Source organism: Platalea leucorodia (genome assembly GCF_965183815.1).
Source record: "Platalea leucorodia genome assembly, chromosome: 18".
NCBI lineage: Eukaryota > Metazoa > Chordata > Aves > Pelecaniformes > Threskiornithidae > Platalea > Platalea leucorodia.
The window spans coordinates 4,814,179-4,837,360 of record NC_138840.1 but is presented as its reverse complement, the minus strand read 5'-3'; the positions used below and the strand labels follow the sequence as shown (position 1 = coordinate 4,837,360).

The window sequence follows — 23,182 nt, the reverse complement described above, 5'->3', positions numbered from 1 at the left end:
CCAATATTTCCATCCTGCAGGTAGGGAAACTGAGGCACGCTCTGTGCAGGCAGCGGCCTGAGGCTTCGCATCGTCCCTGCCCCTCCGAGGCACCCGGGATTACGCAGCAAAAGGAGAAGGTGCCATGGAAATGGCTCTGTTCCTAGTTTTTCCTGCTTTCCTGACACGCCTCAAATAGTTTCGCTTTTCTCTTGGACAAAACATTGAGCAAGGGTGGAATGAAGAAAGAAAAAAAAGACTCCCGACGCGCTCCCTTCCAGCGCCGTCCTGCTGGATGCCACGTCCCGGAGCTGCCGAATTCAGATAAGAATTTAGCATCACGCACCCCAAATGGGTGCACGCAGCTCCTCTCGCTGGGTTACAGCGGCCGTTCTCTCCCGCAGCATCCCCCGAGCTGGGGGCGGGGGGAAAAAGGGCTTTTGATTTTCGGTGCTGCTGTTTCGCCTTTTTAAAAATGCCGATAGCTGGGGATTTGGGGCTGATGAGCGGAGGTGCCACCCCCTGGGCTCGAGACCTCAGGGTGCTCGAGGGCTTTGCAGCCCGAAGCAGCTCTCCTGGGGCGGGGAAGGGACCAACCTGCTGGTGGGCTGGTGACGGAGGGGTGGGGGTGCAATGCTGCGCTCTCGGGATGAATCATAGAATAGAAACACAGAATCACAGAATCATTTAGGTTGGAAAAGCCCTTTAAGATCACTGAGTCCAACCGTTAACCCAGCACTGCCAAGGCCACCGCTAACCCATGGCCCTCAGCACCACATCTCCCTGGCTTTTCAATCCCCCCAGGGATGGGGACTCAGCCCCTGCCCTGGGCAGCCTGGGCCAGGGCCTGACAGCCCTTTGGGGGAAGAAGTTTTACCCAATGCCCAACCCAACCCTGCCCTGGCGCAGCTTGAGGCCGTTCCCTCTCGTCCCATCGCTTGTTCCTGGGGAGCAGAGACCGACCCCCCCGGCTCCAGCCTCCTTTCAGGCCGTTGCAGAGAGCGATGAGACCTGGAGCATCCCGGGAATTGGAGCATCTCAGCTGTCACCAGCCTGCGGGGATATTTGCTGGGGGGGGGTCTCTGGAAAAGTAGCAGAGATGCTGGGATCACAGCCAAGATGGGGACCCTGGGACAGGAGAGGTTTGAGGACCCCCAGGCCAGCCCACAGAGCCCACCAGCACCCGCAGGCAGAGAGGCTGAAGGCAACGACCGTCATCATCCCAGCCTCTGGCTGGGGACGCTGGGCTGTGACGGGGACCACGGCTCTTTCCTTGGAGGAGCCCATTCCCCCGCGGCCCCCGGCCGGAGCAGGGCACCGGGGACAAGGACGCTGCGGTGAAACGCAGGGACTCTGTGGCAGCTGGAGCCACCCCCTCCACAGAGGCAGGAGGCGGAGGAAATAATGCCTTTTATTTTTTGTTTAATACGAGCTTCTATACCTTCCGTAAACAGCAGCAGCAACCCCTTTCACCTGCTAAATCCTGCTTTAAAGCTTGAGTTGCTAAAGCCTGCCTTCACGGCAGAGGAAGAAAGCCGCAGTGGGGCGAGGGCGTTGGAGCTTGCTTTGCCCAGCAGCTCAGCGGATTTCGGGGCGGCTGTCACCTCCCCACCACGTCCCCGCCACGGGAACACCACCGCGTCCCCCCGAGCCGGACAGACGGGGACACAGCCCCGAACGAGCCGCTTGCTGGTCCCGCCGCCCGCACGGGGACCTTCCTGCAGGGAGACACCGGGGTATGCGACACCCCAGGACGGCTCATAGCCCAGAGCCGCTGCGAGGGTTTAATTTTTCACTTTCCCGATGGGTGCAGCTGATGAAATCTCCTCTTCGGGAAGCCGCTCTCCCCCCGTCGCTCCCACCGCATCCTCGCTGCGTGGGCGCTGAGCTGCGTCACGCGCGTGCGGTGGCACGGCCGGGTTCCCGGCTTCGTTTCTAACTTCATCTGAGCAATGGGAGATGTGGCAGCCTCAAGCCAACCGAAAAAGAAAAAAGAAAAAGGAGTCGGCAGGCTGAGAAAGCAGCTTGTCCCGGGGCTGGGGTAATGCTGCTGCTGGGGTGGCCCCGTCGCGGCAGCCCCCGCTCAGAGCTGGGCGCCTTTAGGGGTAAAGCGAAGCACGGGAGGGTGCGGAGCCGAATCGTAGCGGGTGCGTAAGCACAGGCTTCGTGTCAAGCGTGAGAAGAGCCCCAGCCCTTCGCTGGGGTCCCTCGTGCTCAGGACAAACCCAGCCGGATCGCAGCCTCGGGGCAAGGTTTGCTGAGGTAGCGGGGGCCTGAGGTGCAGTTTAGCAACCCTGGGCTTTGCAGAAGACCCTGTCTCCAATCGGTGACCAAATTCTTACCGAAATCCAGGAATTAAAATTCCTCCTGAAGTTCCAGTGCTTCCAAGTAGGTTTTCTAGGTGCATCGTCACATACTTCGGTGATTTTTTAAGAGCTGCCCGCACAGGGCTAAGCCAAAGGCTCCTCCTGATAGAGCAGCAGAGACCTGGGCAAACAGGCGCCGATCGCAGGCTGCCCAACTCTCCGATGCCTTTTTTTAACTCCAAACTTGTTTTTTCTACCCCCCGATAATTTGCTTGCAACAATCCATCGCCTCCTTGGAAAACGGCAGGACGAAAAGCAGGGAATTCACAATTAAGGGGATCCAACGCCCGCGCTGCGGCCCTGTTCGCCCACGCAACCTCCCCGCGGGGCGGGTGCTGCCGCCGGCCCCCCAGCATCGCCCCCGCGGCCCCCGGGGGTTCTGTCTTTCCCGTGGCAGGGCACGGCCCCGGCTGCGCACAACGCCAGTCTCCACCTCAGCCCACGCTTTCCCACCCGCCGCCACCGCCACCGGCCTCGTCCTCGGGTATTTAGGGGAGAGACGTCTCTCCCAGCGGGCTCACTAAAACCACGCTCGCTCCATTAGGAGCGGCCTTGCAGCCAGACAGCAAAAGCCAGAGTCGCTTTTTAAAGCCTTAGCCCAGACTTTATCATTCGCAGATTTTCTTAAAGGTATTTTTCAGCTAATTATCCCCTATTAGCAAACAGCTCACCTAGCCTCGTTTGCTTCTGTGCTAAGATTAAGCAGCAAAAGGGATTAGAAATGTTATTACGAGAGCCTAAGATGTTCAAGCACTAAATATATACAGCTGCAAAAGGCCTTTCCTTCTAAAGAAATTAAATATCGCTTCCGCAGAGCTTTCTCCTGCTGCCGTCGCAATCTGGCATTTGATAAAGTCTGAGCCTCTCACCGAGCCCTGACCCCTCTTAAACTCTACGGAAATAGTTTGTGGTGAAAGCAGCTCTTGCGATCCGTCGCCCTTTCATCTTTTTCACACGGCAGTACAAGTTTCAAATGATCAAATTATACGGAATTACTCGCACCTATGAAGTTAAGATCTGGCCGCGAGAACTGCTGTCCTGAGTATTGTTAGCGGTTTGAAATTTGCTAAAGAAAAGTTATAGATAAAGCCATAACTAACCTTTTTTTTTTTCCTTCAGACCAAGCAAGAACTCACAAAATGTGTTTTGCCTTCTATTTTTTGGGTTTGGCCTTCTATTTTTCGGGTTTGGCCTTCTATTTTTCGGGTTTGGCCTTCTATTTTTCGGAACGCTGCTGGCCGGCAGAGCGGGGCGCTGGGGACGCCGGTTCTGCACCCAAGGCCACCCGTGCAACAGAAGAGCTTGTGGAAAGCTCAGTTTGAGCGATTTGCTACCGGCCCAAGGCAAAAATTGGGGTGTTGCTCGGGAACGGCTACAAAGCCGCTGCTAGAAGGCGCCTGCCTTCCGCCCCAGGTCCGCGGGGATGCCGGGAGGCGCCGGCAGAGCGGCCCCGCGCCGTGCTCCCAGGCCCAGAGCTCCTCAGGAGCACGTCCTGCGCCGCTTTTTCTGTTCTAAAGGTTCCCCGCAAGCACAGGTGTTTTATCAGGAGGAACAACTCCTGGAAAATAGGCCGAGAAGAGACAAGCCGAGGCTCCAAATGGCTGTGGGTGTAACTAGAGAAGCCGGAGAGCGAGCGCTAGGGAATTTCAGTGGGATGGCAGAGCCGCTCGGCCCCGCGGCTTCAGAGCGGACGGGGGTTTCTGCACAGCAGCTCCCTTCCAGGAAAGGGTCGCACACGAACCGGACCTTCGCTCTGTGACTGGAAATCCCCACACCACAACTCCCCCCCCTGCATTTTTGGGGGACATTAAGACAAACAGGGGGTGCTGCGCAGTGCCCAGAGCGAAGGCTGGTTCGCGCTGTCCAAGCCTAACGTCCGTCCTATTGAGGAAGCCATGGCTCACGACCGAAACCCCAAACTCACCATCAGGGATCACGACATCAAAGAAGAACCAGAAGCAAACGGTTGCGACGGCTTCGCGTTCTCTTGCCGCGTGTGCTAGAGTAGAAAACCACCCGTGAAAGCATCCTGCTGCTTTCCCCGTCGGTTCCCAAGGGTGCGGCAGAAAGGCCGACGGTGCGAACGAGGAAAGGATTGGACCGGCGAGCTACAGAATAAAGGAAAAAGCAGAAAAGCACCTTTCCGTGCCAGCCACGCTCACCTCCAGCATCAGCTGCCTAACGCCTAAGACGTGGTGGGACAAAATGATTTCAGCTGACTTGCGTCGAGCGAGTGAAGCGGGTGAGAAGTTTTCTTCCCGGCGCGACGGGAGGCGAAGCTCCCCGCGCTCCGTTTACACGGACGGTGGACAGCAGGCCCGTCACCTTCACTACTGCTTCTGGTTCATCCTCCTGTATTCTTCTCCTTACTGCGATGTTAAAGCTCCAAACAGTAAGTGTTTCCAGAGAAATGAGTTATTTCAACTGGATCGTATTCGAGCGGCGCGACTGCCTTTAGCACGAAGCGGCTTTCTAAACCAAGAACCCGTTCGCCGCGAGTAGCCCCTCTGCAAGCGCAAGCCCGCGCCCATCGACAGAAAACGGTGACAAGTCACAACACAACTCCATGGAACCACCACCAAATGTCATCAAGCAAAAATAGTCTTTATTCAAATCTCATGGAAACAGGAATCACTGTACTTTGCAAGACAGGGAAAAATAAAATAAAAAAATTTAATATAAAACAAGGATATTGTCACAATACCAGAATATGGAACTATACTTCTTTTCCCTATGGATTACTGCAAGTACCTATTTTTTTTTTTTCCTTTTGACTGTGCTATTCACAACTTTAAGTCCAAAAAATATGAAACGAAAGTAGTATGAAACTTAAGACTTAGCACTTCCACGAAATGGCATACATCAAAGGGCGTCAGTTCGAGGGCGAAGACTGCTGAAGCCGCCGTACCTACCTATCGGTCACCACTGCAACCTCCTAGACCCACCGAGGTGCAGCGCTCGTCCTCTGCAAGGCTCCTCCTGGCAAAGAGGCCAAGTTCGGTGCTCTGGGAAGAGTTATATTTAAAGAGAACCCTTCTGTCGGAGAGAAAATGAGCTGAAGAGCCTTGCGCCAGAGAGCATTGCAGGGAGGGAGCGCCGCAGCTCACGGTGACAGACATACCATCAGGGTTGTTAAAAATATACAGCATCGACAGGTTTTCTACTTCAATCACTTGCGCTACAACTACTAAACACGTACAAAAGACTTTTCCAACCGTTCCAAGCGTGGTCGCGGCAAGGTTAGGATCTGGAGCGAGACCTTGACCGCGATCGGGAGTGTGACCTAGAGGCAGACCTAGATCTAGACTTGGACCGGGACCTAGGCTTTGAAACAGATTTAGACCTGGAACGAGAATCTGATTTGAGATTTGGTTTTGACTTGGAAATCGACCTAGACCTGGAGCGGGACACCCGACGTGCGGCTGCATCCTCCCCCTCACCCCTTGCCTCCTTTTTGTCAGAATCTGATTTTAGATGCTCCTTTTCTTTGGAGGCTGACCTGGACCGCTCGTGGCTCTCCTTCCTTTTCTTCTTGCTACTTGGTTTGCTGTCGCGCTTGCTGCGCCTCTTGCTTTTCTCACTCTTGCTGCGGCTCCTGCTTCTACTCCTGCTGTCATCCCTGCTTCTCTTCCTGCTTTTCCTTTTATCCTTACTGTGGCTCCTGCTCCTACTCTCGTCCCTGCTCTTGCTCCTGCTTCTAGCCTTGCTAATGCTCTTCTCCCTGTCTTTGCTTCTACTCTTCTCCTTGCTCCTGCTCCTCATGCTCTCCCTCGTCTCTCCCCTGTCCTTACTCCCACTCCTGCTCCTACTCTTTTCCTTGCTGCGGCTCCTGCTCTTTGTTTTCTCGTCACTGTTATGGAGAGCGCCCTCGGATTTATCTTTACTTTTGTTTCGGGATTTCTCTGCACTCCTGCTGCGGCTCCTACTTTTATCCTCTTTACTTGGAGTCCTGCTTTTCTCTTTTTGGCCTCTGCTACGGCTCTTGCTTCGACTACGGCTCTTGCTTCTGGAACGGGACACAGACCTGAAAGCGCAAAGGCAAGAGACAGCTCCGCTTTAGCACGGCTTGGATTTGACTGGCGCTTAAATACTGTGCATAATACGGCAGGGAAAAGAAAAACAGTGTTCCTACTGCAAATTTAGGATGATGGTTCCCATTTAATTTCTTCCCACACAGAGACATACCTGGATCTTGATCTACTCTTGGAGCGACTACTACTGGCACTGCGGCTCCTGCTCTTATGAGAATGTCTGCTTCGAGAGCGAGACCTGGAACAAAATCAATCAGCTCAACATTAGCACACGCGCACGGAGAGCCTGCGATCCCCCGGTCCCCTGCGGGTAAAGCACCTTTCAAGCAGCCGAAGGGCGAGAGCGTTACGCCGTAAGGTTACAGACAGGGTACCCCCCTCCCCACTGCTCGGCCCCTGCTGCCACGTCTGGAAGCGAGCGGGGTTGCTAATCTGGAAGCAAACAGGCAACCTTACTTAAGATAAGGCAGTGAGAATCACTTTCCCAATCAAGTCAGCATTTGAATCCCGTGAGACACTAGGATAAAGCTTTGATTCGGGCTTTGATTTCCTAAGCAAGCTGTTCTACGAACAGCAAAAGTTTGCCCGAGTTTTCTTGCGACAACAAGTTCTACCCCAGAACGGGAAGGGGAAAATACTCGGTGTTGCGTGCTGAAGCGGTTCTCTCGATCGTACAACGAAACAGCGAATCTCTGAGCAACAGGGAAGGGGCGGGGGTTCCCAGGCCGAGACCGAACTGTTCGTCATGGTGCTCTCAGCAGAACACGACGTTCAGAGCTGGAGTGCTAACAGCACCTTCTGTTAAATTCTGCGCACGCAGCTCCGCCTGCCATGCAGCCTCCTCCTGCAAGACGGCAGGGACGATGGACCCGATGCAGCTGGGAAGAGCAGCAGCACGCTGTCAGGCGTTCAGCTGGCGGATACACCCGTTCACCGAGGAAGACGCCTCTGAACAGAGGCCTCATCTCCCTTGCTTACTTGCAGGTAACTAATACATTCTCAAAAATTAGATTTATTGGGAACTCTGAACACTTCCAAGGTGTTGTGGAACCTGCTGTGTATTCACATAATTGCAGCCAGATTCAGCCTGAGCTACACTAGAGAGAGACATACCTCGAATGGCTTCGGCTTCGGGAGTAAGAGCGGCGCCGTCTCGATCCAGGTCTGTCTTCCACTAATCTAATCTTTCTGCCATTTACTTCTGTCCCGTCCAGCTTTTCAAGGGCTCTTTTCATGTCAGAATAGGATTTGAACTCAATCACACCTTCATTTTTCCTTCCTTTGTGTGCATCTGCATATGTCACTTCCCCTGCCTGACGCATATAATCCTAGAGGAAGAGGACAGAATAGCCATTGCCTCGAATCCAGAGCCAGGCCTGCAGGCTGGCCCTGCTCATTTCTGCAACGATGCTCACTGAGCCTCTTCTGTTCACACAGATGTCAGCAAGGGTTTTAACCAAACAGCGTTTGCGGGGCTAACGCCAAGGTTTCTGAGCAAGCCAAATAACCCACTACGATTTCACAGAGTTTGTGCGATTAGAACCACGGTGGTGGTACCGCAAACCAACAGCGGCGTTGACAGTTTTGAGCCAAACGATAATTTAAGGTGTCCCATCTTGAGCCTGATATCGAATATGCTCTGGACTATGATAAGTTTCAAATTATAAAAGTGATTAAAGAAATAAAATGCTTGCTCTCCCAATCATTTTTTCAAAGGGAAAGCTGATAAACTTAAAAGGTTGAATGTAAAGAGGCAAGAAGACTACAGGCAAGCGGGCCTCCCTTCGCCCTCCGCCTAGGGAACAGATCTCATCATTCTGCTGGAAGAAACCCCCACACAAGTAAACGCTCAGTTCATTCTCCCACTTCATGCTTCCCAGCTTCTCTGTTTCGATTACTGAACACCTCTGTTGATCGGGGAGGGCCGTTCTGCCCCGCTTTGAGCGAGCCGTCAGCCAGGGCCGGCTGTCAGCCGCTGCGGGCTTTGGCCGCAATGGAAACGGGGCACAGAACTCCGGTTTGGTCTGTTTTCAACCCAGCTACTCCCACCTTAAGTACACTGAAAGGAAAGCTATTCCAAAAAAAGCAACGCATCCAGTAGAGGATTAATCATGCCATGCTCTACTTACAATTTTTAACACCAGAAGCAAAGACAAGCTATTGATGGCGTGAAGCATTAACAACAGAAGACGTTTGAAGAATCATCTCAGTACGTACCTGAACTAGTGCTACATATTCAATTACAGACCAGTTTCTACTACGTCAAAGTTTGTTTAGAACAAATTTTACACATCCTTAAAAGAGAACCGTAAAAGCAAGCGTTCCTGTAAGAACAAGTGTTTTTAACCATTGCTGCTAAGTTTGATAAGGAAACACTACCTTTTTGCACCTACTATTGAAATTCTGCTCCCTGTCCTGCCCCCCGTCCCCGATGTAGATAATCACGAGTCAACGCTTCACCTCCAGCGTACTCGGAGGCAGTGTGGGCTACGCAGCGTTACCCAATGCTTCCCCTGCCAAGAATCACGTTCCACTCCTTCAGACTTGGGAGAAAATACTAGCTTTTGGCAGAGGTTTGGCGCGATTGCTCATTCTGGAAGCATCCTTTCCCTGAAACTCTCTTTAAAACAGCTTTACATGGTGTGGAAATTCTTAACAGAGGCTGTGCAAGAACGATGCTATCGTTTCCAAACAGCTCTAGCACCTTGCAAGTTGATGAGTAAAATCCAAAGTGACAAGGGCGAACTCCTCCATCTCTAGTGACTCCTACCACTGGCACGATTAAAGTGTTTCGACAGGGCTTAAAGAGAAGGTAAAACACATCTGTACGTGATGTTGGTTTGTGTTAAGGAAAAAAGTTATTCCCTCCATGGCACCGAGCCTGCAGCTGCAACTCCCAACGTTGCATTAATGATTTCATATATGCAACGACGCTTCCACATCGACTTACTGTGTGTATTACCTCCAAAATCTGCTTGTATGCATAGGAGCACACCGACTTATTAACAAGCTGGGAGTCAAGAACACGAGCGTATACCGTTTTTCCTTGTTGAAATGGAAGCTAACTTTTTTACCCTTTGTGCTCTTTCATAGAGAGAGGGTAAAGAAAGGGGCCCCATACCTTAAGATCTTGCCAACTGCAGCGGCTTGACAAATTTTCCACAATCAATCTGTATTCTGTACGGGTAGGAGGACCGTACTTATCTCTTCCGCTTCTTCTATAACCATATCCACCTTTAGGAGGTGACAAGCAGACAGCAGTACTTCAACTAGGGAATTGGAGCGCTCTCGCTACATCCCGGACGAAAACTGTTCTGCCCCGTATGATCGCAAATACATTAAAAATTCACCCACCCGCTAGTCTAAATTCAATCCCCCTTCTATAAAACGTTACAAAGATCCAAAGCATTAAAAAAAAAATTTACTACAAGCACATAATTAAAACAACGCACGTGATTATAATTACGCTACAATTAACATGCAATTAAAGTTATTTTTAAAACCGTTTGAAAGAAGAAACCGAATTAAGCCAGTTTACTCATGTTACTTACATTGCTTAAAGCTTTCTGAATATCTGACATGAATAAAGCTTTTCAGGCACCTATTTCAGATTAATCTCATCTGTCTCTAACCCTTGGGGTCCTCACCACCCAGGTCTAATGGGAAAAGCTTGCGGTCGTCACATGGCTTCCTTTTTTGGTCAGCCAAGGGCCACAAAGGTCAAAGAGCCACTCATGGAAAGGTAACCCAAGGTCAGCAAATGGAACGGGCAGTCATCTTAGCCTCAAAGGACTCTTTCAATTAAAACATTGAGGTCTTTGTTAAGGCTATGTTAAACATCACATTGCAAATAAACCATTCAAATAGTTAAAACGAAATGATAATAATAAAAATGGTACGAGAAATTGTGTTTATTAATTTATCAATTAAAATACTTTAATACAGCAAACAAGTTAATAAATATTCAGATCGACAGTTACATTTACAGTTACAGAACACTATTCACAACTTCATGTCATTGTCTTTTAAAATTACTTTTTTTTTTTTTTAAAGAAAAATGAGCAAAAAATGTTTTATTTAAAATAAGTCACGGATACAAATGCATGTTAGTGCTTACTGCGTCCAGAACCGTAACTGCTGTCACGACGTGGGCCTCTGGCATGCTCAACGATCACTCTCTCCCCACAAAGATCTTTACCATTTAGCTCATAAACGGCATCATCTGCATCTCGCAGATCGTCAAACTCAACAAAGCCGTACCTAGAGAGAGGGAGAGAAAAAAGAATCACCGGGAAGGAACTGAACCCGAGGTATCTGGGCTCAAAACCAAGTCGCAGCCCACGGCGGGGTTCTGCAGAGCCCGAGGAGCGTGCCTCTCCGCTGCTGTCCTTGAGACGGCCACCGGCTGCAACTGGCCGAAGGCTACTGAAGGCTTCAAGGCCACGAGCGCTACCCCACAAACCCACGAAACGCGGTGCTATCCTGCTTTAGTCAATACATTTGCTCAACAGCAGTGAGGCTGGCATGGCATTTGACAGATATGGCAGAATAGATGTTCCACGGATTAGGATTTATCCTGATTTTTGAAGAGCCCTGGGTTCATTCCTGGTTCGATTAGGAAGCTACCTTAATTCCTACGCTTCAAACGGAAACATTCGTTCATCTCTGTAGACACAAGTGGTCTGTACAGCCTGCACAAAAGGTCCGACAAGAAATAAAACACAAAGGCAGGTTAGGAAAAGGGATTCTTTTTTTTTTTTTTTTTCAATCAATCAGACTCATTTTACTCTTGACTGTGGACAGTACCAATGGGCTGGGTAAGAAAACGTGCTCATGCAACAGGACAGATCTTCCACCTGCTGAGATACTTGCAGCTTCCCAGGTACTGCTGAGAAAGTGTTTTACGCCCACTATATTTCCAATATCCGAGCATTTAAGAGAGCCTGGAGAGTCCAAACCTTTTTAAGAGACGTAAGAAAATGCAGCAACAGCAACCAGGAACAAATTCCCCGGGCAAACGAAGAGTCCAGCTGCGGCCAAGAGGCCTTGCAAGGGCAGCACAGGGTGCAGGGCCAGAGAGAAGCAGACCAAGTTTTGTCTTTGATAACATCTGCTGCGCTAGCCTTGCTCAAGACTTGGAAGTCACGGGCAGATCAAGTGCAAGAGGAAGGATACCAATTGAAAAAAAAAAAAAAAAAATGCTTAATTTCGACATTAAAATGAACTCTGTGGCATCGGTTTCCTATTACCAAAGATGAACACGAGCCAGCGTTTAATCTTCGGGGTGCCACAGACACCAGTGCCAACGTCAGGCTGCTGCAAGCGCCTAATCCCCGCGGGCCCGAGGTTCCCAAAGACCGAGCGTAGGGCTTTTAAATAATTTCTTACAGCTGGTGCTCAGGGACAAGCCGGTGACTTGCTTACGGCTGCAGACCAAACTCACAGCGGCACTGAAGCAAAACTCGAGCCTGCCAATTCCTGACCTGACAAGAGTCAAACACCTATTTAAAAGCCAACGTTGCGTAGATGCCCATTATCCCGACGGGCCAGGGGAAAGAGGACAAAAAGCATCAGAGCGCTGTTTATCGGAGTTCAGAGGCTGCCTGCCGTTGAAATCGCTTCTCCCTCAGGCAGCTGCCAAGACCAGCTCCAGGCTCCAGCGTCCCGCAGGCAACGGCCGAGGATGCTGCAGCCCCGCGCGCAGCGGCAGCCTCGCTTCGGCCGCAACCTCCGGCCGCCGTAGGCAAAGACGCAATCCTGAACTCGGGCCTTCGCAAGCCACAGGGGGAAATTTTTGTGAGTGCTGGTGTTTTAAATAATCCAGAAGAACAACCCCCCGATACAAAAATGCTGGCCTCCACTTTTAGGTCACTTTTTTTAAGCCTTCTCACTACCTCCCCCAGCCATGGCTACCGCTTTGCAGAGTAATGGTGCCCGTATTAACAAAATACTTCAGAACGACTCCAAACACCACAACTTAGGTGGCTGCTTTCGCATGCAAGTGCTGTAGTTCCATGGAAGAAACAAGCGTGATTGATTGATTTATAACAATTGAAACAATCACAGTCATTATAAAACCATTCAAATTGCAACCTCCTTCCCTTCAATTCCAGAAATAGAGCAAGCGAGCTCAAACGTTTAAACGAGATCGCACCCTAAAAGCAATTACTTACAAGGTGAAGTGCCTGGTACGCACCAGCACTTTCGAGACAATAAATGCACAGAGATTTGAAGCTAGAATAAGAGAGGAATATCTGGATTCGATCCGAGTCCAGTATTGAACTTGTTCTTCCCAGAAGTGCACCCAGGAGTTGCTGGGGGGGCCCGGCCACCCGTCTCGCACCCCAGACGAGGCACAGCACCTCCAGCAAGTCCCTCTCCTACAAACCTTGAGATTACTTGCTTTTAAAGAATACTAAAAATCATAGCCCACATCACTCCTAAATGAAAGTAATACTGGTCCACCTGTTAAATATGTATAACATTGCACCATATGATCTAAAAACAGGAATCAAAAACCTTCAGAAGCAGTTTTACACCACAGAAAGCCACAACTGCTGACACAGCCTTAACTACAGCAATCTGAACCTGCTGTGATACGACAGCAGCGCAAGTAAATCTTCTTTTAAATGTCTACTATTACTACTTCATATGTGGCATAAAGCTACTTACTAAAAATGTCAATGCAATTTACTTCAGCTGATGTGAAGCAACACCATTTTCTGTTCATGACTCAAAAAAGGGAAAAGCTACAGGAGTATGTCCTTAGCCCAAGCAATTCCAATAACCTGAACCTCCGAAAAGGCGGGGTTTTTTGTTTTTTAAACCCAAAGTGAAAGGACAAAAAAGCCCACCGGCACCAGCACGAAGCCCACCTCTATGGCATTCCCCAGGTGCCCATTTTCCGCCTCCACTCATCGACGGCTGGTGCTGGAGCCCAAAAGCACGAGCCCCGTGCGCCGAGAAGGAGCTGAAAGCTGCTGGCCCTGCCCTTTGCCAACGCCGGCTAGAAATCCGTGAGGCTTAGATGGGCGGCAATCCGTCCGCGCCTGGCCCGCGGCTGCGGGGTCGATTCAGCCGCTGCTTCGCGGGTTCCCAACAGAGACCTGCTCAACTCTCGCCCCGCTCTCAACAAATCGAGTTGATGGTTTGGCAGTTTTCTGAATTTCACATTACGCAATTGCTTCCTACGGACAGATATCTTCAAAACGAGCTCATTGCACCTCATCGCTCCTCCGTCGCCTCTGGATGCGCGAGGTTGGGGCAAGCAGGCGTTGACGAGCAGCCGCAGAGGAGGAAACACATGAAAAACCGATTCCTGGCTTCTGCTTCGTTTGGAATAAAGATGCAATGTGTCCGGCCCTAGAAAATGCTCCTGAAAGTTAACTTGTAGACGGCTCGCGATCCATTCGGGCTGCTCGCCCGCGCCGTAGCCAGGCAGAGGCACGGCAGAGACGCAGGCGGCACGCTGCCTGCCAGCCCTCCCGCGCCGAGGAGGCTGCGGCCAGGAGCAGGGCCTTATCAAGGAAAAGCATCTTCAGGCCGCTTGAAAGAAAATCACTCATTTAAATGAGTCACTGAAGTTACAACCTCAACAAATATTTGAATTTCAATACTTAAACTATTTAAATTTAAGATTTAGTGGTGATCCTTTGAAGTTTCCGCACTAATGACAAACATCGCTGAGCATTTCTGGTCTTCTAGCACAACTGAACACCTTAAAGCAAAAAGAAATTAAAATCTCACCTTATTCAGCCTATTAGCAAAGGAAAAAAAAAAAAATCCACAAATCCACTGGAATTAAAAACCAAGTCATTAGCAGGTCACCTTACCATCACCTAGGTGTACTGGGTATCGCTATGTTGTGACACCAATTTGGTTATTATTTTTTTTAATACCGATTGCTCTAATTAAAGTTAATGGGCATTAAATATTTTGGTGGGGATGGCGCAGGGAAATCAAATTGCTTCTCTTTAGGCAACAAATACAGACTTTGAACCTGGCTAGATGCAAGAACTGAAGTTTGAAGCTTTTAATTTTGATCTGTGTTCTTCAATCCGTTACAGTCCTCTGTCATGCAGATATTTTTGAGGATGAAGCCATGAATTCTCGGAAGCTGGTCAGGGTGATGCAGGGCAGGTAAGCACACAGGTAGAACTATTTTTTAAGCTAGCGAGATTGCAAATTGTTTTCCTCATCAATGAAAGCTTGCAGCTCTTAAGAGTTATTACAGCTAGCTTTTAGCATGTTTTTAGAAGATAAAAGAGCAGCTGAAAAGTCCAATTTTTTGGTCATGCAATACATACGCTACTGCCACGCACAGCTCTGGTTGTCAATGCAGTTCTGAGCAGGAAAAAAAGAATATAAAAACTATGGGCGTAGAAACTGCAACTTGGAACGGAGAATCCTACAGAAACCATATTTTTATTTTCCCATCCTTCTCTCAGGTAAACATTGCTTTCAGCCTTTGAATCGCAAGCTTCAATTACAATTAGCAGCAAGCAAGACCCAGCTAAGCTTTTAGGACTCCGCTGTATCACATTGCGGTTTCATCCTCTTGCTCAAGCATTTCAGCTTAACTGCTAAAATACCGAACGGCTAATCTCCTGCTGGCTGAGCACCGAAAATAGCCCACAAATTTCCAGAAGAAACTGAAAGAATCTCTCAAGTCAAACACTGTGCTGTGATTTTTAATCGTTTGCTAAGCACTACTAAAAATAAGTTGTGGAGAAAGGATCAGGAGGCGAACAAAGCAAACCGCAGAGCCCCCCGGCAAAAGTGCAGCACAAGGCTGTCCCAAGTAAGAGACACAAAATCTGATAGCTCAAGTACATTTTTTGTCAAACTGGAATTTAACTACAAACCAAGAGCAGCCTGTTGAAAGAACTTCAGAATATACAACTAAAAGAGGAATTAAATGGTTGAGTTAATCCCAGAAATACAGACTGAGCTCTATCGAAGCCACAGCTGAAGCAATCCGCTACAGAAGCGGCAAACAGCAAGGGGAACGACAACTCAGTTACATTATCTGAAGTTTCCCGTCTTCCTTCCGTTATCTGCAACTTTTGAACTCTGTCTCCCCCAAGCGAGGTGACAAAAATGACTTTAGCTCTGGAACAAAGTGTATCCCATTCAGAGCACCCGAATTTTAGATGCAGGCAAGCTGAGCCCTCTCCCCTCTGTACCTGTTACCGTTCGTACTTAAGACGCCACAAGTTTGGGCCACTCAAGAGCACCCGTAAGTCGACTCCTGCACCCCCACCACCGCCCCGCAGATGATTTCTGAACGCCGAGCTGGGATTGTGGGGCTGGTCCTTGGTAGATATTTTTCAATAAAGCAAGAGGACAAGTCCATTAGCCATGTAACTTGGGGAGTTCCACATCTGCCAAGAAAGTTTGGGGTTTTTTCCAACATCTGTCTATGGAACAGAAATATTTAGTTTGGAAGCTTTAAACAGCAACAGGAAAACTGACACCCCCCCAAAAAAAACCCCACTTTTGAGGATACACAGTGGGACTGGAAAGCAGAGCGCTCGAATATTTCAGGCATGGGCAACCTTCAACATCACCTGAAGCTGTGTTGGTGAAAACACTGACACGTGCACGCTTGTTTGTTTTAATAATGGCTTTTATTCATCTTATAAAGCTGTTATATGTCCACCTACCAGTACAACCAGTGTTTAAACTTAATGAGTTTTTTTTTTAATGCTCAAGGATTAACTTTTACAAGAGATTCCTCATCTCAACCTCTAAAGCAAAAATAATAATTGGCTCTCCTGGCTGATAACGATAAAATCCATATTCCACTCAGTCTTCCGAAGCAAGACTTGAAGTTGGGTTTCTTGGAAAAAGTAAAGACGCCAACACTCATGCGGCTGGCGGCTTTAAGTGTTGGGGAAAAAAACCCAACACCAAAAATAGCAATTTGTTTTCTCTTGAAAAATCCAGACTGGAACGTCTTGGGCAAGTCCTGGTGGAGCAGGATGCAAACCCTCTCGGTGCTGCGCAGAGCTGGAACAGCACCCAGGGACAAACACGCAGGGTAGGTCAGGGCTTCAGGGGGGCTCGGGGGGGGCAGGACACCCCCACCGGCTGATGCCGCCCCGGGGTGCTCCGAGGGTGGCTGCGAACGGGGGCTGTGCCCCCCACAGCCGGGTTTTGGGGAGGGGGGTGCCCCGGCCCACCCTTGGGTGCTCAGCCTGGGGCGCGCAGGGGCCTGGGGGCGCAGGGGAAGCCCTCAGGGACCCCCCCCCCCCCCCCGAGGGGTGCAGGACACAGGGGACCCCCCCATAACCGAAGCAGGGACCCAGGGGTGCTGCTCCCCCCGTTGCCATGGGAACCCGGGCGTCCTGCCCCCCACCCCGCCCCCCCCCCACCATGGAGGCCCAGGCCTCCCGGTTGCCATGGGAACCCAGGCGTCCTCCCCCCCCCCCCCCATCACCACACAGACCCAGGCGTCCTGCCCGCCCTCACCCCCCCGGGAGGCCCGGGCGTCCCGCCCGCCCCTCGCAGCCGCCGCCCGGGGCCGGGGCCAGGGCCGGGCCGGTCCGCGCTCCACCGACGACGAGCGACGGAAAAAGGCCGGTCCGTTCCGCGCTCACCCGTTCTTGAGATCCACCTCCAGGATCTTGCCGTAGCCCTTGAAGAAGCGCTCCACGTCCCGCTCCCGCGCCTGGTAGCTGAGGCGGCCGATGTAGACCCGCGGCATCGCGCCCGGCGGGGCCGGGAAGGGGCGGGGCTGCACCGGCGGCGGAGCGCGCGCGCCGAGGGCGGGGCGAGGCGGCGGCGTAACGTCAGGGCGCGCGGGAGGGGGGGGAAGCGATAAGGGGGGGATACGTCATGGGAGGCCACGCCTCCCTCCCCGCCTCCCGGCTCTTAAAGGGGCCACGCCGCTGTGCGGAGTGCGCTACGGGACGTGGTGGGCCCACCTGCCCCAGAGACAGGGCGGGGGTGGCGGGCCCCCTTCCCCATATGGAGAGGACGTATCCGTCCCCCCCTTTCCCTATATACAGGGCACTGATGGGGGTCCCCCATGTGTCGGGGGGCTTGTGGGGCACCCACTTGCCCGATATGCGGGGCGTGGGTGGGGACCTCCCTCCCCGTGGGTCTGGGGGCTTACGGGGTCCCCCCTCCCCATGTACGGGGCGTTGTTGGGGTTCGCCTTGCCTTGGGTCGGGGGTCTTGCGGGGCTCCCCCTTCCCCATGCACACGGCGATGATGGGGGTCCCCCGTCCCCACACGCCGGTGGCGGGAGGGTGGGGGTCCCCTATGTGCCAGGGTGCTTATGGGGTGCCCTATACGGCGGGGGCTTGTGGGGTGCCCCCTCCCCAATACGCCGCATACCGATGGGCTCCTCCTTCCCCAGATGCAGGCAGGGATGGGGGCCCCCATCCCCACCGCCTGGGGTGCTGGGGGTCCCCCCTCCCTGGGGACACCCCCACCCCGGCCGCACCCAGCCGTGCCCCGTCCTCACTGACGAACAGCGGCGTTCCTCTTGCAGATCCCTAAATGCCATTTTTGGGGACTTATTTTTATCATCTCAGTCGACACATCAGATGCCTAAATCCCACCAAACCCCAGCAGAGGCTCTCGGGAACATTTCAGCCTTAGCAGCCGCCACCCCCCTAAAAAAACCTCGCCATCACCCCCCTAAAAAACAAATAGCGTGTATCTGGAACGCCGGCAGCTGGATTTCCAACCACGATCCCCCTCGTTTGACAAGTAGAGTTAAATTTAATTATTTATTCCTTCGTGCCCTGGTGTAGGAGTAAGCGCTCGGGAACATTTTGTGAAAGTAAGAGAGTTCTCTAAAGCTTGTTAGATTTTATTGCCGAGTCAAATAAACAAGGGAGATAAAAGCTTTGCATTAATTTTTCTGCTTTATGTCATGCTTAATAGTGCTCTTAACGATCCTTTTCTTGCTTTTTTTTCCCCGTTTATTCGTCGATCAGGAAAGCATTGGGGCACGCGATGCTGCCCTGCCTCCAACGCTGGCGGCTTTGCTGCGGGGATAATGAAAATACAAAATATTAAGGGGTTTAAAAGTGCTGGGAGAGCAGAGGGCAGACGCTGGCAAGGAGTTTATCGCGGGTTACATCTAGTAGGCTTCTTGGTTTGCTCTTGTCTAAGGGAGGTCTGAGCGTGAAGGGTTACGAGGGGATAAAATGGCTTTAATATGGCCTGGCAAATTTAGCTGCTAACACAGGCTGTGAGTTTTAAATTCGAAGTGGTTTGCTCCTCCAAAAGCAAACGCAGTTGTAGAGGAGCCCCCTCCAACCTTGAGAACGCCCCTGCCCGACTGCCCTTCTCCTCACCCCCCCGGACCCAGAAAACGCCTGAAAATGAACGTACGATGCTTAATTCCCCCTTTTCACTCCCAAAAACTGAGCTGGAGGAGCGAGACTCCCCCCTGCCGCAGTAATTTGACATATCGGTGTTTTCCATCTCACGTCACCCTCCGGGGAGGTAAACGTGCTGCTTGCGGCTCTTCCCTGCCATCAGCAAACAGCGGCCGTGGAGCAGAGCAGCCGTTTACCACTCTCCACCGGCGATACTCAAAAAGTCCCTCTGGCAAAGAAAAAATATTGCATTGACTCTGAAACTGCGGGGTGCTCAGCTGGAGGATGGCATTACCCGAGGCACGGCGTGGTGCTGCATCACGGCCGTGCAAGAAACAACCAAAATCCTTGTTCTGAACTGGTGCACCGTGGTGCTGCACGGCCGTGCAAGAAATAACCAAAATCCTTGTTCTGAGCTGGTGCACCAGTTTATTTCAATTGCAAAATATATTTAGGTGGTGTTTCACTTATAGCTCATCTTACGGAGCAGCACGCAGAGCCTGCTGCCAGCTGAGAGCATCACCTGGGTACGTGGACAGCCGCAACAGAAGCAGCGCTCCTGAAATCACAGAGCGGGGGTTATTCCGTAGAAGAGGGCATGGGCATTTCTGCACGGGGGCAAGGTGCCCAAGGGAAAAACTTCAGGTCTGGGGCACTTTGATGCCCAGCGCTGCAGCCTTTCCTGTCCCTCCCTGGGGACCAGCTCCCAGGGGCAACGGGACACAGCACCGCCCGAGCAGGATTTGCCCAAAGGCAGATACACTTGGGTTCACTTCTTGGCTCAAACCAGCTCTCTCCAGGAAAAGAAACCAGGGCTTTCCAGCAATTTCTTCCATCTTCCGCTTCCCGTTGCCAGGAGACAGGCGCCACGCTGTGATGTCACCGTGATGCAACACAGGCGTCACCGTGACGTTGCAGAACTCCCCAGGCAGCCGGCGCCACGGCCCTTCATTCTGCGGCGCGGCAGGACCAAGCCCGGCTGCTCGGGGAAAGGGCCACGGCTGGAAGTTGCAGCCACGCTGTGGCAAAAGTACTTAAAATGGAGCCGCCATCACCAGAGACATCTGGGGCTCCCAGCCCAGAGGAGCCGGATCGGCGGGCAGCTCCAGCTTCTCCTGGCCAGCCAGGAGGCGAGACGGCAGCCGCTGGGGATGCTGCCACCGGACCTCGCGCAGAAGAAAACGCCCTTCAAGGTTTGCCTGATGAATCCCCAGCCCCCACCCTGCGATTTGCCTTCTCGGAGAGCTGTGCCAACACCAACCAGGCTTCAGCCCGCCTCTTCCTCGAGAACCTCTGGGAGATCGTCGGCAGCCATCGCTTCCAGTCCATCTGGTGGGGCAACGATGGCAACTGCGTCGTCATCGCAGAAAAACTCTTCAGCGAGGAAGTGCTGGCGAGGAGGGGACCCCTGACGATCTTTGAAGTGGAGTCCGTGAGAGGCTTCATTCTCCAGCTCAGCCTCCACGGCTTCTGCAAAATGGAGGGGGATTCGCTCTTATCCGCCTCCATCGAGGAGCTGCAAGCAGTAGCAGCAGCAGGTTCTGCTCTGGGCAAGGTACGTCGGTTCCTCCGCACACGCAAGAACCCTCGGGACATTCGGGGGTGAGAGGTTCACACTCAGATAAAATAAGCCTTTACAAGGTAGGAGATGGGGATGGGAGCAAATCCGTGAAAGGGAAACATAGTCCCATCGGATCGTGCTGCTTCTGTGCTTGCTCTGCATCTGGCTGCACCAAAAGGTTAAATCTTCTTGTGGCCTCTGTCTAACGCTGACAAGATACACGTCAGCATCACATTATTCCCAACATGCCCATTCCATGCTGACGTGCCTCAAAACTGGTGGCATTTGGGTTTCTCCATCGGTGTTTAGGCTTTGTAAAACCCTACACTTCTCTGCTCCCAATTGCCCAAAACACAAGGGCGGTTATTACTTAACAAAACCCCATCCGAACATTTGATTCGGCCTCCACTTGAGGTTCAAAATGCCCCAGAGTCCTTCTTAATGCCCACGTTGGTCCCTGCTGATGCAGATGCTTAGTTATCGCATCTCTTTCTCCTCCTTGCAATGACGGCAACTAACTCCTCTCCTTTGCCTTCTGTAGCTGCTCTTCTACTACAACCCCTTTTTTAGGAGAGATTACCCCGGCCTCCTCCGCATGTTTATACAAAGTGCTGGTGACAGAAAGGGAGCCCCGGCTGCATCCCCGCTGGGCGCCCAGCTGAAGGAAGACCACGCGGGAAGACGACGACCTCATGCCCAGCCGGCGGTAGGAGCTGCGGAGCAGGAGAACGACACCCAGACGCCTGCAACCACCAGCTCCGCACCGACCGAGCCACGGGCTGACACAACCGCCCGGCCGGGCGGTGCCGGTCCATCCCCGCCAAAACGGCACCGCAGCCACAGCCCCGCTGGCATCCAGGAGGCACCGCCTGCTCCATCCACGGCTTCACCGCCCCGTGTCTCACCGCCTGCCCCAAACACTCCCTTCCCACCGGCCACGGGACTCCCCGCGCTGCCCTCCGGCCAGACAAATGGAGCTGCTGTGCCGGTCCCCGGGGCTGGCCTGCCTCCGTCCTGCGCTCCATGGTTTGCGATGGCCGTACTGGCCGCGGCTTCTGCCATTGCCATGCCAGGGCCACCGCACGGCCAAGCTCCAGCCCACCGCCACTGCCCAACCTGCCTCTGCGGACCAAATACCGCAGCTGCCGGCAACGGGGCTGGGCCCCAGCGGGGGCTGGACTAGAAAGAGCAGAGGTCTTAGCACGTAAGCGTCGTAGAGGCAGAAACACATTAGGACAGGAATAAGTCATAAGCCATTGTTTCTTGTTCTCCGTAATAAATCTGTTCAAGTTCTCTTGGCCTGTCTCTACAGTCTCACAGTTTCAAAACTCATGAAGCGTAGGCAATCACAGAGCCCTCACTATAAAATACTGTTGTTATTATTAATGGTATTTTTTTTTAGCAAGAGCAAAAAGGGGGCTTGTACCATTACTAGAGTAAAATAAAAAAAATGTTTTCAAATATTGCTCACCTTTGTCACCTACTTTTTAAATTTCTACTGCCTGTGTATGGCATATAAGGTACCTAATGTATTAGTACAGGAGAACATATATATGACTTATAAATAAATAAATACACATACATTGGGGGGATCTACGCTCAAAAGTTTTTTACTCACAAGAGTGTGCAACCAAAAAAACCTCTTAAATAGCAGACAGCAATGGCGAGATGGCCCTTTCCTTCCCCCAACCCTCTCCAGCAAGGCCCTCAGCCACAGTCCCGCTATTGCACTGATTGTCACAGAGTCACGGAGTTGTTTAGGTTGGAAAAGGCCTTTAAGATCATCGAGTCCAACCGTTAACCCAGCACTGCCAAGGCCACCACTAACCCATGTCCCCAAGCACCACATCTCCCCGGCTTTTAAATCCCCTCAGGGACGGGGACTCAGCCCCTGCCCTGGGCAGCCTGGGCCAGGGCCTGGCAGCCCTTTGGGGAAGAAGTTTTCCCCATACCCAACCCAACCCTGCCCTGGCGCAGCTTGAGGCCGTTCCCTCTCGTCCCATCGCTTGTTCCTGGGGAGCAGAGACCGACCCCCCCGGCTCCAGCCTCCTTTCAGGCCGTTGCAGAGAGCGATGAGGGCTCCCCTCAGCCTCCTCTTCTCCAGGCTGAGCCCCCCCAGCTCCCCCAGCCGCTCCTCCCCAGCCTTGTGCTCCAGCCCCTGCCCCAGCCTCGCTGCCCCGCTCTGGCCACGCTCCAGCCCCTCCATGGCCGCCTTGGGGTGCGGGGCCCAGCGCTGAGCACAGCATTCGAGGGGCGGCCTCACCAGTGCCCAGCGCAGGGGCACCATCACCTCCCTGCTCCTGCTGGCCACACTGTTCCTGACACAAGCCAGGATGCCACTGGCCCCCTTGGCCACCTGGGCACCCTGCTGGCCCATGTTCAGCGGCTGTCGACCAGCACCCCCAGGCCCTTTCCCGCCGGGCAGCTCCCAGCCGCTCCTCCCCAGGCCTGCAGCGCTGCACGGGGCTGTTGTGACCCAGGGCAGGGCCCGGCCCTGGGCCTGGCCGACCCTCGCACCGTGGCCCGGGCCCATGGCTCCAGCCTGGCCAGGGCCCTCTGCAGAGCCTCCTGCCCCCCAGCAGATCAACGCTCCCGCCCAACTGGGTGTCACCTGCAAACTGACTGAGGGTGCCCTCCATCCCCTCCTCCAGATCGTTGATAAAGATATTAAACAGGACTGGTCCCAGTATCGAGCCCTGGGGAACACCACCGGTCACTGGCCACCAACTGGAGTTAACTCCATTCACCACAACTCTTTGGGCCCAGCCATCCAGTCAGTTTTTTATCCGAAATCCCACCCCATCCCTCGGCAAGTTGTCTTAAATCCATGGGTTTTTTTGCAAGTGCTGCCATGTGGATTCTCTGCTGTCTAATAGGGTTGAGCGGAGCTGAACCTCGCTCCCAAGC

At 52.5% G+C, this 23,182-nt stretch overlaps 1 protein-coding gene across 1 annotated transcript; it reads right to left on the bottom strand.

The window, feature by feature from the left end:
- Positions 1-5,542: 5,542 nt before the first annotated feature.
- Positions 5,543-17,085, bottom strand: SRSF4 (serine and arginine rich splicing factor 4). The gene is made up of 6 exons (XM_082329464.1): positions 16,978-17,085; positions 10,494-10,636; positions 9,498-9,610; positions 7,490-7,704; positions 6,531-6,614; positions 5,543-6,369 (listed from the first exon to the last, which is right to left on the bottom strand). The coding sequence occupies exons 1-6, from the start codon at positions 17,082-17,084 to the stop codon at positions 5,586-5,588; spliced, it is 1,446 nt and encodes a 481-aa protein (XP_082185590.1). The 5' UTR covers position 17,085; the 3' UTR covers positions 5,543-5,585.
- Positions 17,086-23,182: the final 6,097 nt, after the last annotated feature.